The 17838-nt window shown below is 38.6% G+C and overlaps 1 protein-coding gene across 1 annotated transcript; it reads right to left on the reverse strand.

The window, feature by feature from the left end:
* Positions 1-906: 906 nt before the first annotated feature.
* Positions 907-10778, reverse strand: TYMS (thymidylate synthetase). Its single transcript, XM_007435282.4, has 7 exons — positions 10398-10778; positions 8762-8835; positions 6919-7093; positions 5229-5330; positions 4872-5047; positions 3432-3503; positions 907-1678 (listed from the first exon to the last, which is right to left on the reverse strand). The coding sequence occupies exons 1-7, from the start codon at positions 10600-10602 to the stop codon at positions 1541-1543; spliced, it is 942 nt and encodes a 313-aa protein (XP_007435344.1). The 5' UTR covers positions 10603-10778; the 3' UTR covers positions 907-1540.
* Between the last annotated feature and the right edge of the window lie 7060 nt (positions 10779-17838).

Genomic DNA, 17838 nt, shown 5'->3' on the forward strand with positions numbered 1-17838 from the left:
TTGGGTAGATGACAGCAGTGGTAGGTTGTACAGATATTAAAACAGACATCAAGTTTTTGAAGACAAAAGTGAAAACAATCTGCTCTTCTAATCAGAAAATAGTTCTTTAGAGAATACTAATGGGGAAATCTGCAACAGATGACATTTCAAGCTAGAGGGCACACTTGTAACTTGAATTCTTTCACAAAATGGGAAGGCATGGTCTGGTTGGTGGGGTGATCAGTAACAGAAATACCCATTTCCTGAATGGGAAACTTGTGAGATTGGGCTTCACCCCCATCACTATTGCTCTTCCTATCTGTCACCCAAATCTATAATTTCCACAGTAGTGAGTTCTAAATAACCCCCATTATTCTTACTTTATAAGGTTACTGTATTTGAGGTTGAGGTCACACTCATTCCTGTAAATAAAAAATGCTGGAACTTGGGTTTTATAGTATGCCAGATGCCTAAATTTCTTTTAAATACCTAACATAAATCAGAACCTGGTAGGTACCAAGGGAAGGTGTTAGTGAGGATATTAAGTGTCAATAGACATCACATCATTCCAGTGTTTTCTTACAGTTCAAAATAAATGTAGGTCTAGTTTAAATTTACAATGGAAATGCAGATGAGATTAAGGTCCTGCCAGTCTGTAGCAGAAAATGAGTTAAAGATCATTTCTTACAAATTGCAGGGAAATGCACAGAATCACAGAGTTTGTGGCTCAGCCAACAGCCAGCTGTTAGTCTTGGGGAACGTATTTTGATAATGGAAGATCTCAGGATACAGAGACCATTTTGGGATCTCCCAAAATCAAGTTGCCTCAAGGCTTGGCTAATCGCCAACATATCTAGGATCTAGGCTAGTCATAGCTATAGTATTCATGAGACAATATTAGTTAAATAGGATAAATTAACTCGGTGTGCCAGGCATATTTATTATAAATGGGGAGAAAGAACAGATTTATAAAAGGCAAGAAAAAGACTAGAGGATTCATCTGCCTTCACTCTAGTGAGAATAGATCCTTAGAGAAAAATGTAGCTGCTAGGTAGTACAGGAACCATTCATTCCTACCCCAGATCTTACAGCTCAGATAATCTTTTGCATAAGTGTATATGGGATAGCTTTGTAAAACTAATATTCTGGGTAGTTCTCTAGCATAGATTCAACCATTTCTGAAAACATTTATACAATTAGTCTACTTCATTTAAAAATTGCTGACTACTATTCCCCCAAGCTATGTTTGTTGCATTTTCTATTCTACAGTGTTCTTACTGGAATTTTGCCAGGTTAACTTAAAAAAATGGTGAAGTACATCTTTCCCTTAAGATTTCAGATAACATTTATAACAGCACATATGATTCATTGGATAATTCAGAACTACAGAAACCCTTTATATTCCCTGTGCATGATGCATCTATAACAGTCTACTTCAGATTCAAGCGTCATATGAAAACTGAGGAACTATGTTTTTGACCTTTTGAATGATTTGAATGCTAATGATATTTAAAAGCATTAACTCCAGGCTGAACATTAAGACAGTCTCAGAAAAAGTTCATTAGACAGCCATTTCCATTTTAATAGCTGGGTGTGGATGATAATCTTCTATCTCAAAGTCATCTGCTCTGAAGTCATTGATGTTTTCAACTTTACGAAGAATTTTGAGCTTGGGAAAAGGTCTTGGTTGCCTCTGAAGCTGAAATTAAAAAAAAAAAGTACATGGTATAGGGCTCACTTAATTGTAGAATTGACTGCTTATTGAAGATATGTTCATTTTATTAGTAAATGTGAGATTTAGTTTAAAATACTACACAGCATTTTTGTGTGTATAACAGAGCTACATTGTCCTGGAGTGTTACCTATATGAATATTTTATTAGGTTAAGGACAGGCAACTGATGCCAACCAGATATTTTGAATGACTGTCCATTTATGGCATTAATGACAAAGTCTGGGAAATGCATTCAAAGTCATCTAAAGGGTGTCATGTTCTAATCTTTCATTAGAGTATCCAATAATAATTGCTTTGTTGCAGGTTTATCTACCTATTATGGCTTGACCCAGGAGAGTTACAAGATACTGGCTAATTCAAAAACTCCAAAGTTTGGCCAGATAGATGTTTGTCTGGACAGACAACAGTTGCAGAAACATTTACATCACAGTAAAAAGTAGTTTCTGAATTTCAGTTAAGTAATGCTTGATCTATCCAAAATCCACTGCAATGTATAATGTATTCAAATGTATAATCTGCATCATTCCCAAGGTGCCAGTGACATAAATATGATAAACAATAGAAGCATCTACATAGATATAGCATAAATTGCAAAGCATCACAGCAATCTTTAAGGTGTAAATATAACCTATACCACAGTTCAATACTCCAAATGCCCTACCCAAAAGCCAGGGCTTTGTGGCCCTACAACATGAGAGGAATGTGGGGGCCATGAGTGCATATCAGGACAGCATATTCCATAGGGACAGGGTCACCACAGAATAGGTTTGCTTCTATGTCCATCTCTCAAGCAGTATCTCCCTCCTTGGCCATTAAAACAGGATGGGGAATTTTTCTTTGGAGAAGACTCTCTCTCAGGTATCTAGAACCTAAACTGTGTAGGGCTTTATATACAATTAGTAGCATCTTGAATTGTATCTGAAAATGTACCAATAGCAATTCAGCAGCCACAGAAATGTTACTCTATTAAATTGGCTTTCACATGCCAGTATGTAAGCCACTGCATTTTGCAACAGCTGAAGTTTTCAAGTGGTCTTCAAAGGCAGGGCCAAGGACAGCACATTGTAGTAATCCAGTCATGAAGTAATGGGGACATAAATGGAGCCATCAACTCCACCTGTTGTTCTAGCAGTAGCCATGTTTCCAGGATGATCACTAAGTCACAGGCAAACTTCTTCAAAGGTAGCACAGACCTATCCATAGACAGAAAAGGGGCCACCAGAGAATGTAAGGACTTCTGGGCAAGCATTCAGTCTTGTTGGGAGTCAACTTTTGCTTACTCTGACCCACCCAGATCTTGCTAGCCTCCAGGCACCAGGACAGAAGATTCACTGCATCTCCCACCCAACCCAGGATGGAGATATATAACTGAGTATTATCTATGTATTGATGATTCCTCATCCCATGTGTTATCTCCTCCAGCAGCACTATTTAAACAACATAGGAGAAAGCACTGAACTCTGCAGTACTCCACAGTGGAGTGCCCATAGGTTCAACACTTTTCCCTCACTAACGTTAACAAAACTCTCAATTCAGGAAGAAGCAAAACCACAACACTCTAACTTTTACAATGAATTATTGATGGTATCAAACACCACTGAGAGATTTAAAAGTTACACTTCATCCAGGTCCTGATGGAAATCAGGAGTATCCAATAGTTACAATGGTTATAATGCTATTAAAATAACAATATGAGAATAATCAGTTGACATAATTACCTGTATTTTCAAGGGTTCAATATGGTTTAAATATATATGAGCATCTCCTAATGTATGTATGAACTCACCAGGCTATATGAAAAAAAATAATAATTTAGTGTATGAATTAAGAACAAACAGAGAAAAATAAGCATGCTGCTAGCAAGTTTTGTTTCTTAAATGTAATGATTGAAAGTATTCCTCTATACACTACATTGTTCATACTCTTTAAGAGTATTTCTTTGTCATATCTATATCCTGGCTTTTCTCCAAGGTTGCTTAAATGGAGTCTTCCCTCATTTTATCCTACACAGCATTAACCACGTGAGGTACATTGGGCTGGGAGAGAATTCCCATCCAGGCATTTATTCAACACATGGAGAGAGAATAGAGTCATGCAACCCTCTTTCCAACCTCTTAAGTGACTGAACAGGAGGTTTGAAGTAGAGCTGTGCTCATGTTTTCTTGAATTCAAGTACAGCTCTCCTAAAGGGATCTTACCTGACTGCTTGGAAAAGCATGGCAGTCTCATTCAATCCCTGTTCTGTTCAAACAATGCTTTAGTTACCCAATATGTTCCATGATGAGAGGGGACTTAAACCTGCACCACCAAAGTCCATGTCCAACTCCTTAACAACTACATAAATTCCTAGTAGATAAGGACTACACCTTCCTTATTCTGAATCAAGTTTGAATGTATATATATGGAACAAGATGAACCCATAAATCTTCATTTTTCCCACTTCCTCAGTCCATCAGTATTTGTTGTGCAGTTACTGCTGTTATTTTGGTTATTCTAATGGTGCAATGAATTTTGCAGATAAGCAAAAAAGTTTATAAGATATATAATGTAATTCTGCCCTGATATAGATGTTTCAGTAATGCCAACAGGGCTTTTTCCTCCCATACCACTCATCTTTATACATCTCCATGAAGGAGAACCAGAATCCTTCTGCATCTCACCAGCACTAAAGCCCTAGTATATACGTTCTTCCCAACTGAGGCAAGAGTTCACCATTGGGATATCACCATTAAGTAACTAGAATGATTGTGTCTACCATTAAATGGCCTCAGTCACAGCACAGAAACAGCTTTCAAGAAAGCGTAGGAGGTGATCTGCACCCAATCATCCATAAATACATCGTACAAAACTGTACTCATTACAAATGTCATGTCTCTTACAGCAAGCATAAGAAATTGAGTTCTAACAGCTATACAACTTTCTCATGCTAACATTTTTCAAGTAGAAATACTAGAACATCTGCTGATGCTGTTAAGCAAGCCCTCGCTCTTCAGAGCAGTACAGAGTGCTGCCAGAATTGTGGGGTCACCTCTCTCCCACTGTCTATCTGAAAAATTATTGGTAGAATTCTACTCCTTGCCAAACTGGGTTCAACCTGAGATTTGTTTGTTTGTGTTTCTCCTTATTTCCCATGAAAATAGTTTAAAAGATAGAGATACCTTCAAGCCTGTAACATGGGCAATCATTGAAGTAAGAAGTGAGTAACTAGCTATGTTGAACGGTACTCCCAGCCCCATATCTCCAGAACGTTGATACAACTGACAAGAGAGTTCACCATTTAAAACGTAAAACTGGCAGAGAGCATGACATGGAGGTAAGGCCATTACAGAGATATCTGAAAAGTAAACACAAAAAACAAACACATTCTGAAAAAAATAGCCCAAGAGAAGAATTCCACTCATGCAATCATCCTGGATAGCTTTGTTTTCTAAGACTGCAATTACCTTTTCTAAACAAAGGGGTTATCATGGATAACTACAATCTTCAATGACTCAGTATTAAATGTCATACTATACCTTTAGGATTCCATGCACACATTATAATTCTTCTGCTATCTGGATTGTTTCTGATTGTATCAATTACTTGCTGTAGTTGGTCTACTCCTTGTCCTGTGTAATCTACAAAAAAAAAAGTGAAGCTCATCTTATTTATAATAGTTTTAAACACATGAAGTAGTCTCACTCTTAATAGCTGTTTAGGTCACTTATTATGAGATTGTTCCGCTAAAGACAACAGTATTTAAGAACTGCAAGTTCCTTCTGGAAATGTCTACTAAATAAACCACACAGGAAGCATCAGTCACAGCCAAGACTGGAAGACAGAATATAAAATATATTTTTCTGATGTCATCTGATTAGAAGGGCAGACATGTGAGCCATTTAATAACTGGTGATAGTATAAATCCACTTTAATTCTAGGGGAAATTTGAGCTTTTATTTACATTTACCTACTCTATATTGATCAAAGTGCTTATTAACAGTAGATAGCATAGTTTAGGTTAAATGGGATAGGACCAGCAATACATATATGTATTATTTATACAACTACTAAAATTACAAAAGTTATCTTTTTAAAAATCCATTATTTCCAATAACAGCTTTATTCAAACCTTCTTAAGAAATTTGCTTAACAATGTAACATGAAGGCATTACTGTATAATTACTAGGAATCAGATTTAATTCCAAAAATGTTTGGGACACGGGAGCAAATACGTAGCACCTTTTTGCAACACTTTAAAGTGTTAAAGTCTTTTCATGCCCCATATGCTAAGTAGAGATAGTCCTCACTTACTGACCATTCATTGAGTGACCATTCGAAGTTATGACAGTGCTGAAAAAATAACTTTATGGCCCATTTACAATCTTCGAAGCATCTGTCAGTCACATGATCACCATTAGTCAGCACGTGTGGTCCTGTGCCTGACTTGTGCTTTTCTGACCCTAACCCCTTTGCAGAACAGATTGATTGGAAAGAAAGGGATTGCAAAATAAGCTGCTTGCTCTCCTATACATCGAAAGCAATGTGATCATGCCAGCAGCCCAGGGCTGGGAGCCACAGGCACGCTACGCAGAGATTCCAATACTCTCTTGCAATCTTTCTTTCCAATCTCTCCACTCTGCAAAGGGGGAGGGAGGAAAAAAGCAATTTCTGTAGGTAATCTCTTTTTTGCCTGACTCTTCTGTCCCCCTCCCCTTGCAGAGCGGAGAGATTGGAGAGGGATTTCAAGAGAGTAAGCTGTTTGCTCTTCTACACATCAAAAGCAATGCGATTGCACCAGCAGCTGGAAAGGGTCAGGCAAAGGAGAGATTGCCTACAAAATTCGCATGTTTTTTTCCTCCCCTCATCGCAGAGTGGAGAGAAAGGGATTTCAAGAGTAAGCTGCTTGGGTTGCCTTGTGCCTGTGGCTCCCAGCCCTGAGCATTCCAAAGGGTGGCGGAGTGGTCAGGAGGCAAACAAAAGCTGAATGTGTGAAACTGAGTAGTCTTGTCTCTTTCCAGGAGGAAAGCAGTCACGGTCACATGATTTCCCACTTAGCGAACACTTCACTTAGCAGTGGAGTTGCCAGTCCCAATTAGGGTCATTAAGCAAGGACTACCTGTACCTTTTTGGAATCAAACCAGTTTTAATAATTACATCTTTAGTATCCTAGAGTACCATATTTTTATGGATACTTGAAAAGGAAACCAAGTATTTAGCCACCCTTACCAGTATTCATATCTTTGTACTCAGCTCCAAAATGTCTCCATTGGAAGCCATAAACAGGACCTAGGTCTCCTTCCTCTCTAGAAAAAAAACCCTGTTTGTCTAAGAATTCCCGAGAACCATTGGCATCCCAAATCTTAACTCCCTTAGCAGAAAGCTCTTTTGCATTTGTAGAACCCTGTGTGTAATGAGAAAGAAATCATTTATCAGCATTTATCAGCACAAAACTCTTTAGACTTATTGTAATTTCTTAAATTTGTAAAGGTCAATATCATGTTCTAATACTCCCAAATGCTTTGGGAAGAAAACATCTCCCAGCATTAAGTGATGAACCAATATTTGCCACCATTAGAATTCCAGTTGCTGCCAGTGACAATTCAGTAAAGCAGCAGATAGTCTGAATACCAGTTTCAATACTCAGATAATCTAATGTTGCTTTCTATATATATTCCATCTTTGCAGGTGCTTATAATTACTGTAAACAAGAAACATTTCAGTTGTAATTGCAAAGCTGCAAAGTACATTTCCTTGGCAGGTCAATTTCATATTTTTCTTATTCTACAAGGTTTACTGAATTTAATTAAAATGTGATTTCTCTTGTTAATTGTTTGATTATTTTGTATACATTATATTTTGCAATTCTTTAATTGTACTACTTTAGGAATGTACAACAAATGCAATAATTCTAAATCCTGTAATACTACAGGGAAAAACAACTAAAATTGATTTGAAAGAAAAAGAGGTAAACCCTCTTTTAGGTTTCATACCTTGTTATATTCATAACATTTAGTAAGATTCAATACACTGCATTAGCTTATTCTAAGTTTTAATAGTTAAGTGCTAGAATACATTAAGATGCAATACATTTTTAACCAGGGTAACACTGAAGTTCTTTCAGAGTCTACTTTTCTCAGGGCAGAGGGAAATTAGAAAAGTTAGTGCAGTGAGATCTTCAGAGAACAATGAAAGGCGTTTGAAGTATGTTACTCTTCTGTGTTCTTTAAAAGTCTCCACTACAGTTGTGAGCAAGATGGCTAATCCCATTATTGCCTGGTGCTGAAATCTGCTGTCCTGCAATCTCTACACAAGGAGCAGCCATCCAGAGCACGTGGGCGATCTACGGTTCTCTCCGTATCCGGAAAGGTTCCAAGGAACTGGTCTACTCAAGGATTCCTTGGCTCTTTGTCGCAGCTGTCAGCTCCAGTTCTGCAGAGCTGTCTTCAGTTCACCATACCTCCCCCAGAAGTCCAAAGTATGTTTCTCTTTTGGAGATGGTGAGACATGCATATATCCTATTTTAAAGAATTACCCTGGTAGAGAACATGATACTTATCGTGCACTTCTATCCAACCAGGGCTCTGATGTATCTTTTCAGATTACCTAGTTTTGTGCCACAAAATAATTTGTCCCACCTATGTCTGAAGTTTAGCTCTAATCTTGGTCATCTGCACCGATGTTTGTATTATTATTAATTTTAATGTAAGCTTACTTTTTAATCTTATCAATAATTTTAGGTGTATGTACTTCTGTGTAGTGTTTTCTGGTCTAAAGGCTGTAACAAAGATTTGTTGCTGATGATGTGGAATAATTAGCTCCTCTCTTGTACCACTCCTTTTGTGGTTTACAGGCTGACACATCTTGTCCAGGACTCTTCTGTCCACAAAACTCTGCTGCCTTCCAGTAGAAGGAACAACTTATGCCTCATCTCTATCCTCTCCGAGTAACTTATTGCTGAATTAGGATTGCACTATTATTCATACTTAGAATAAAACTTAATTTCCATTGATTTCAATGGGTCTAATCAAAGTTTGACTGAAACGAACATATTATTTACTATGCATTATACCTTGATAAACCAAAGTAGTTCTTCAAGTACTCCCTTCCAGAATACTCTTTTGGTTGTTAGCAATGGAAAATCATCTGAAAGAAAGGTGAAAAAACATTAGAGGAGATATGGGGTTGTATACTAACTGAACATCTTCTAAAGTTAATTAGTACACAATTCACAGCCATGAAACATAATCCAGATAAATATTTAGTCAATTCATAATATTGGAATACTAAAATTTAGTATTCAGAATTTGATTTTTTTATTACATAGAATCCAGGATGCAAAATCCAGAGGTTACTAGATAGAAGGAAAGAGTTTGAAAGGGTTGTTTCTTTGCTGCCAGCTTATGGTCACCAAGAACACTGCAGTCCAGATCTGCTAGTCCTACATTACTAGTAGACCCAGAGGATTTTCTAAAGATTTTTTTATTATATTGGGGGAAGGAAAGAGAAAAAGTACAGTACCTAGTGAAGTAAACCATCAAAATACGCTTTTCTTACAGAAAGGAAGGAAAGGTAATTTCCAAAACTTGTTGCTACCTACTTTTACCTCCAAAGAATGCCAGTGAAAAGATTCTGAGGATGAAGGGAATGGCAAAATATTATTTTAATTTATTGGGTCAGTAAAATTGAGCCTTCTCCAACCTGGCAACTCCCTGATGTGCAGAACTAACTCCCAACTGGATGGCAGTATGTAAGGGGCTGTGAGAATGACCTTGGCAGACAAGAGGAGCCCCAGCTAGCCCCAGGTCAGACAAGAAATCTCAACCCACAGAAGGAATGGGGACAGAGAAAGCTCTCAGAAGGGACCCTCCCTAATTCTCTGGAAAGTAAAGGCAAGAGAGGGGAGAAGTGCTTTCAGCCTTGCATGATTGTTATTGTAACCTTACAGTAAAGGTAGTGTTAGTACTCATGGCTTTGGTTTCTTGTCTGGACTACCTCAAAGAGCTGATATAGTAATGGGAGCTGGAGCCCTTGGGCACGGGATGACCTTGGACCAGCTACTCTCTCCGCATAGCCTACCTCGCAGGGCTGTTGCTGTGAGGGGAATATAAGAAAGGCGCACTGCCTTGAGTTGTAACCCCCGCCAAAGAAAAGGCGGGGTACAAATCTGATAAATAACTAAACAAATTTAGGGGGTGTCAGTTGGGGATCGCTGCTCTTTCCCCATCACTCCCGTCTTGAGACCAGCTCAGCTTAGTGCCCCTACGCGAAGGACCTCGGTCCTGATGGGTTCGCGCCAAATTACGCGGAACCGGAACCGTGAGCTACGAGTTGAAGATCGATACTGGAGCCGGGAGAGCGAGATGGGCTCGGTCCCTCGATTTTCAGTTTAATCGGAAATCTGTTGCCTCCTCACTATCCCTTCTGCTTTTGACCGTCCCCGTTTCCTTCTTCCTCGCGCCACGGACTATAAAGCGGCCGGGGGCTTCCTTTTTAATGCGTATTGTTATTTTATTATATTATGATCCGACTCGAATTCGGTGCCCGTAAAGCCACCGGGAAGGGACTTGAAGATTTCACCCTTTTTGAGAACGGAGAGGCGCTACGCCCAGCGCCAAGGCTGCAGAGCCGGCAGCGGATTCCCGCCACCCCCGAGTTCCTCAAACGAAAACACGCGCACGGAGCTGAAGGAGGGGCCCGAACTTCACCTCGGAGGTTGTACCGCGCCTGCATCCCGAAGATGGACAGCGTCCCCGTCCCGGTCCGATCCTCCTTTTTGTGTCCGAACCGCAGGATCTGCTCGACTTGCTGGAGATACTGAACCTCTCCATGGCATGGGCAGGAGCCAGAGGCGGCGAGGGGCTTTTCCTGGGGCGGCGCAGGGTTCTCCTGCACGCTCAGATCAGCCGGCATTGCGAGTTAGCAGGGCGACAAAGACTTCCTTCGGTTCTCCTTCCTTGGCGGGACGAGATTCTAGCGTTAAAATTGGCGCGTTCCCCGCCCATTTTCCGCTGAGCCAGTAGGAGAAGCCAAGGAGTGCGTTTGCCCCGAGCCTGGATTGGCTTATTGGCTGAGCTGCCAGTTCCTCCGAGTTGCAGTTCCATCTACTGTTGTTAGTAGAGAGTTTGAGTGCCACATGCTTCCTCTCCCCTCCCACGTTGGAGGAGGTGTGGAAAAAGTCTCACCCGGAAGGAAGCGCCTTGTTTGCTCTTCTTACACAAAAATTAGTGAGTGTGGCAGAGTGCTGTTTTCCAGGATATCCCAATTGATTCAGTTTGCTGATTGCATTTTCAAGCTAAGAGGTTTGTGGCAGCTGCTGCTTTTCGGCTATTTTAATTCCCAACCTCCGGGATGTATTCTAAAGTGTTTTGTACTTCTACAAGTCTAGAACGGAAAGATGTGTTTTCCATCCAAGGTCCGAATCTGGTTAAGTTGCACGCCTACAAATTTACTGTTACCTCCTTGGTACACGTAGATTAAACTCGATACTAATACCATTTAAAAGATGAGCCGTTGTTGGCACCAAAACACCAATCTATTCTGAGCCAATTTTAATCTGTCCCTAGCCCGGCCTACTTTTTAAATCTCATTTTAATTGCTCTTAGAGAAGCAGTACAGTATACATGAAGCAGACCTTACACAATAGCAACACTGCATATTTTCTGTCATTAAGTTGCTATTCACATCTGCTGGAAGAATAATATGGTAGTTAGACCCAGGTGCCATGACCTGACTCAGACATTGCTACCTATTGTGTTATTTTGTCTTTTTTATGTTGCATTTTCTCTTTTTCGGGGGGGGGGCAGCGTGTAAGTGGCCATCCTGAGGTTCTCCCATTGAGTACAAATCATGATGGTTTTATATTTCTTCCAGTAATAGAGACAGAATGTTTCTCAGTCTCAGATACTTAGAAATACAAGCTTGTAGAAATACAAACAGGAGTATGCTGTTGCATTTGTGTGCTTTTTGTGGGCTTCCATGATTGCCCATTGTAGGAAGAGAAGTGGACCAGATAGAACTTCTTAGGTATTTAGTGTTAATCATTAACTTCTAAACGAATTCCAATTCAGAAAAAGTGCACGTATTTTTATTTGAATAATTATTGGGTTTCACCCTTTCAAAGAACATTAGAGAATCTTCTTTGAATTCAAAAGTACAATTTAAAAGGTAAAATAAACCAGATTAGCCAGTATGTAATCTGGCTACATATTCAACTATACACGATAATCTTCTCAGCAGCTGCAATTTCCAGTGGCATATTGCACAGCAAAGTACACAATTTTTTTTATTGTCACATGTTGTGAAATATATCCAGGATATATATGATTTTCTTTTATGAAAGTGATCATTGCATATATGTATGTTAAATTCACCATAGATTCCTTATCAGATGCCACAGACCATTTAAAAATCAGATTTCCAGTTAAAAATAATAAATTTGATAATATTAAAGTAATGAAATCCATGGTACATTGGAGAGGGACTTATGGCCACCAAGAGCTTTTCTTATTTCAAGAACAGATTTTATATTTGATCTACAGAATATAACAGTCATATTATAACCAGAAAATATTAAAATAAGTATATCATGATTCCACATTTACAGTCACTGATATAGGCTAGAATCCTGTATTTATTGTAGTAGGGCAGTAAAAGAAAGTCAAGGCATAATTAAGAAAATTAACCATATTGAGGATTTCCTGGACAAACTGTAGAGATTCTTTGGTTTAACTCTAAAACTGTTTGGATGCCTTGGCAAAATGGCGATTCTCATTTAGACAAGGTTTTGTTGACAGAAGACTCAAATGGTCTAAGTTGGATACTAGAATACTCTAGGTTTTTGAATTCCAAGCAGGACCAGGTATGAGCAAACAGAATTTCTTTGCCCATGGAAAAGCCCAATTAAATTCTTATAGTGCACATTAATTTGTGTACTATGCTAAGGAATTTTCTAATAAATAAATTGCCAGCCAGGAACAGCCAGTTTATAAAATTTAAATGGTTTGATCCTGATTGTGTCGGTTTGAGAAATAAACTAAGGGTGGGTATGCTATTGACTCAGACATCCTACCATAAATAGTTATCTCAATATGCTTAAGGAAATGTAATAGCTGCTAAGAAAGCCCATTCTACAGGCACAATTTTGTCTGAACTGAAAATGCGAGTGGACCTAATTCAGCAATATTCTGGAATTCTGTATCTGGTATATTGAAAGAACATGAGTTCTTCTTTGATATCCCTATTTCAGCTTCTTAATGGGAGAATTTTTATGCCAATCTGTTTGCAGATCCAATCAGAGTTCTATGCAGAATCCTACACTTGATAAGGTTCCTCCATGGCCTCCAGTGTCAGAAGCATATTATAATATTCGGTCACTAAAATCTAATAAGGCACCTGGTGAAGATTTTCTTCCACCAGAACTCTTTAAGACACATATCCACTATGCCTTCACCACTACTAGTGGGGCTGTACTCCTACATAAATAATACTGGTTGCATTCCAAAAGAATGGGAACTTTCCATCGCAGTCCGTGTTTATAAAAAGGGTAATAAGGGGGATCCCAAAAATTATAGACCTATAGGCTTCCGAGATATATTGGCCAAGATGCATGCTAAAAACCCTTGGTTAGAATTGAGGACTGGACGATTGAGGGGAATTTATTAACAGAAGAACAGGTTAGATTTAGATTATATTAGGTTCAGAAAAGAGCAGGCTGTATGCTGTCCTAATTTATTTTTATTTATTTATTTATTATTAAATTTATATGCCACCGATCTCCCCCAGAGGGTGACTCTAGGCAGCTTCAATTTTAATTTTACCAGGCCCCAAATCTGCAGTTCCTCTTTCTTAGCTAAAATGAAGCAAATGTAGCTGCATTTGCTCTTAAATTTTAAGTAGAAAAGTGGAATAGTTGTTTTACTTTTCATACTCTATAAGTTATCATATATATCAAAGACAGTGTAAATAGAAAATTATGGTAATGCAGTTATTGCATTAACTATTTTTGTACAGTAAGGAATGACCATACAATAAAAATAGAAGTTAATTTCCATATCACATAGTTAAGGTATATTTTATGATCCACCTTCAATGATCTATTATATGGAATTCATTTTTCATATATGCTGATCCTAAACTTATTGCATTATGAACTCTGCGGTCAGAATAAGTTCTGCTAATTATACACATCTGCATTACTAGATCCACCATTCTGGACTTTCCAACAACCTAAACGTAGGGCTTGAAAAAGAAATAGAGCAAATGTCTGCAGACAAAGGCCAAAAACAGAGGAGATGGAGGCATCGCGTGAAGCAGGACTTTGATAGGAAAAGGAAAGGACACTGTAGAGATCACTGAGATTCGATAACATGATCCACAGAAGTCATTCATGTCCAGGATACCCTCTGATTCCCGAATGTTTAACAGATAGGGCTCTTATTTTTCTAAGGAACCATGAGAACTAGAAACTTGCTTAATTTTAAGTGAAAGCTGAGAAAAACAGGACACTGATATCGACAGTGGATACGCAGTACAGATTCCATACACAAAGCCCTAAGTCCATAGCCTACTTTTGGTTGCTAGCACCCTAATGAAATCACCATGAGCTTTAATTCTCTGTTATTCTTAGAAGAAACACAAGTAAATAAATGTTAAGAAACTGTTAGTAATTTGTTTGCAAGGTAAATCACTGTGATATCCAGTTGTTAATTAATTCTTAATTCCTATGAACATCACAGATTTTGCCATGAACTATTTATCTAGTGACAGGCACTAACTTAATCCTATTAATGGGCCTTTTGCTTATTAAACTCTCATGTCTTTTTCTCTGCTGCCCCCACCATTCCCTTGCCTTGTCATTTTGCATTGAAAACTAAACACTAGAGGGAGCATTAGGCATGACTGAAAAAATGGATCAGCTACTTTCTTGTATGCTAGACTTAATAATCAATGGTCATTTGTTCTTTTTAAAACTAAAAATAAATCCAAAAGATTGTTGCAAAATCTTCATTGAAAAATACAATTCATAGGCGTTTAAATTAGCAATCTTTGCATATCCTTTTGGTGTTTAGTGTAAAAGTAGAATTTTAGGTGAGGGTATGAGCAGGACCAGTTACAGATACAAATGTTCCCTTTGTATAGCTGTTGTTTGAATGCTGGCCTCTCTAGCAAAAACATCCCAATATTTTGTCAGCATGTTTAGAGGCATGTAAGGCAGGTGTCTGCAACCATTTATGTGGCCAAAAAAAAATACTGGAAGAGGCAAAAACAAAAAGTAAATTTCATTACATTTAAATTCTAATGAAACTTATAATTCGTTTGACTACTCTTAAGCCATGCATTTAGCATTTTTCTTCTTCTGTTACCTTTTGAAATCTCCATGGGCTGAACCATAGACCTTATGGGGGCTGCATACACTTCTGAATGAAAAGAACTGTGGGTGGATCTGAGGCTTTTCTTTGTGGTTTTCATTGCTGCAATTCTCAATAAATGGACTTTGTTGTCAGATGAGCAGGGCCTGTCAATACTACAAAACAAAATGTAATTGCACATGCCTACTTCTTATATGTGTGTGAAAGATTACTTGGACCATAGATGAAAATCTTTAATTTGTATCCTAAACACATTACCTGTTAGCACATATTCAAGTATTTATTTTAATTTTGCTCTCACAGTAGGAAAACGTAATGATTGATGGTGAACAACAGGGTAGTGGTAGCTACTTAATGAAAGAAAAATCTATAAATACTGTAAATGCCATTCTAATTTAGGAGTCAGGAAGTGACTATAGTGCAGCTATTATGCGTGGTTTCATGTGTGTAAGTTAATTCATAGATTCATTTGCGGTGGCGTGGGGATCTCCAAATCTGCAGTTCTTTCAATCTTCTTTCCACAGGGAAAGTCTGGAAGTTGAACAATGGAACCTATTGCCAGGACCCAAAAATGTCATATGTATCCCTAATATACACAGCTTCACCCTTCCTCAATCCAGTGTGCTCTAGATGTATCGGTCCACAATGTCCATCATTTCTAGCCACTGAACCTTCCAGGTGGATCTCATGGAAGTTGCAGGTTGATCTTTGAACCATCTGTGCACCAGCCTAGATGACTAGATGGGAATTTTTAAATCCACAATCTTACAGCAATTTTGTACAGCTTTAGTTAGTATGATAGCGATCATCAGAAAATCAAGCAAGCATCTGATATAAAATATATACTGTATTACACATACAAATTTCTGTGCATATACAGTAGATTATTTGTTAGGAAATATGTGGAGTCTAAATATTAAGGAGAAAAAGGAGATTCAAATGAGCTGGAGAATTCTTTTATTTATTTTTACACCACCTGATTGCAACAAAATATTCCATATTTCAAGTCCCGAAACAATATGATGTGTTGGTAACAAAAATATGAAAATTACTTTTACATTGTTAAAGAAGAGAAAGAAACAGCCAATTACTGTACTTTTATAGAGTTTTTTTCTAGTGTGTGATCATGTTAACTTGTTCACAGACTTTTATGAAGGTCTAGATGACAGTATCTACTTGTAATCCTTCAGTTTTTTTCCTTCTATTAATTCTATCTTTTTTCAGAGAAATCTGTTAAACTGGACTGTGTCTTCTGATAGGAAGTTGGGAGTTAGGAATTAGGAGCCTTTCACACAAAAAGTATGTGAAAAGGCTGTCAGAAATTTAATCAGTAGTTATTATATGTTTTATTAGGTAAGTACAATTAAAAATCTTTTAAACAGAATATTGAAAACTTTCAATAATTGTATGTTAAGCCCCTAAAGCAAGGATGGGCAATCTTTTAGTGGCCAAGGCCTATAGCTGGTAGGTTGATATATATGATTGCTGTGCTCTAAGTGGCTTTAATGTGATAACCAGCACTTTGGGCTGGACTCAACTAGGGCAGGAACTTCAGGATGGCTATTATTTTAGTATAACTGTTCCGTCAGGAGCCTAGCTGATCCATTTTGTACCAGCTGCAGCTTCCAGATTGCCACAAAAGCAGCCCTAAGTAGACTATATTACGGTACTCCAACCGAAAGGTGATAACAGCATGAATTACCATTCCCTCACCACCTTGAGCTGAATTTGAGTTGAAGGCTCCCTTGCCATGGTTTCCTCCTGTATTTAAATAGGAACTGAGAGTCCAGGAGAATGTTGCAAGTCATGAGCCAACTCATTCTGGGGGGAGCATCACCCCAGCAAGAGAACTACCACAGCTGATTGCCCATATATCTAGGATTTAATCATGGTAGGATTTAATCTGATACTTAGAGTCTCCAGGCAATATTTCACGTTTTCCATGGCATTTACAGCTTGCCCCAGCGTAGCAATGTATAAGAGCAAATTATCAGCATTTTGATGACACCTCACCCCATCTTTCACCAAAAGTGTCCAAGTTATTCTGAATAGTGTCAGCAGTCAGGAATCTGCAGATGCATTAAGCCTGAAGAATACCTGACACTTCACCGTTCTTATCACCACCATGTAGTCTGAAACATGAGCTCTTACCAGTGCTTGGTCATGTGTAGTTCTGTTTTTTAGCCACCCTTACGCTAGATATCTTTTCAGATGCTTTATTTTCTCTGTGAACCAAGAAACTGCTTGAGATTGGCAATTAAACAGATGTCTTGCTGAAGCAATCTCTTCCTGCACTCTGGTGACCTCCATATTGCACAGATCAATCAGGTATAAGGTGGAACTGTGGAGTCCTTGGTGCTCTCTGAGCTTGGTTGTTTGCTTGCAGATGTTTCATTGCCCAACTAGGTAACATCATCAGTGCTAGTGAGTGTCGGGTTTCAACCCTGAAGTATATATATTCTTTTCTATAAGATGGAGCTTCCTGCCAAATTATCAGGATACTTCCCAAATGCCCTCTGGAAATCCTCTGCATCCACTAGGCACCTAGGAAGACCAATCTAAGAATCTGCAGCTCTTGGAGAATTCCGGGGCTGCCATGAACCGCAGTTTGACAAGAAAGTGATCTGAGCAAGGCAAAGGACACGTATTCATTTCCTCCAGTCTCAGATCATCTGCTCCAAATTAAAGACCAGATCAAGTATGTGCCCTTCCATGTCTATCAGAACTGCAATTACCTGCAAGAAGCCCACAGTTGCCATTGGGCCAATGAACCTATTAG

The sequence above is a fragment of the Python bivittatus genome, unplaced genomic scaffold (genome assembly GCF_059951505.1).
Source record: "Python bivittatus isolate LINGU-HERP-01145 unplaced genomic scaffold, Pbiv_v1 ctg000840_np1212, whole genome shotgun sequence".
Taxonomy (NCBI): Eukaryota; Metazoa; Chordata; class Lepidosauria; order Squamata; family Pythonidae; genus Python; species Python bivittatus.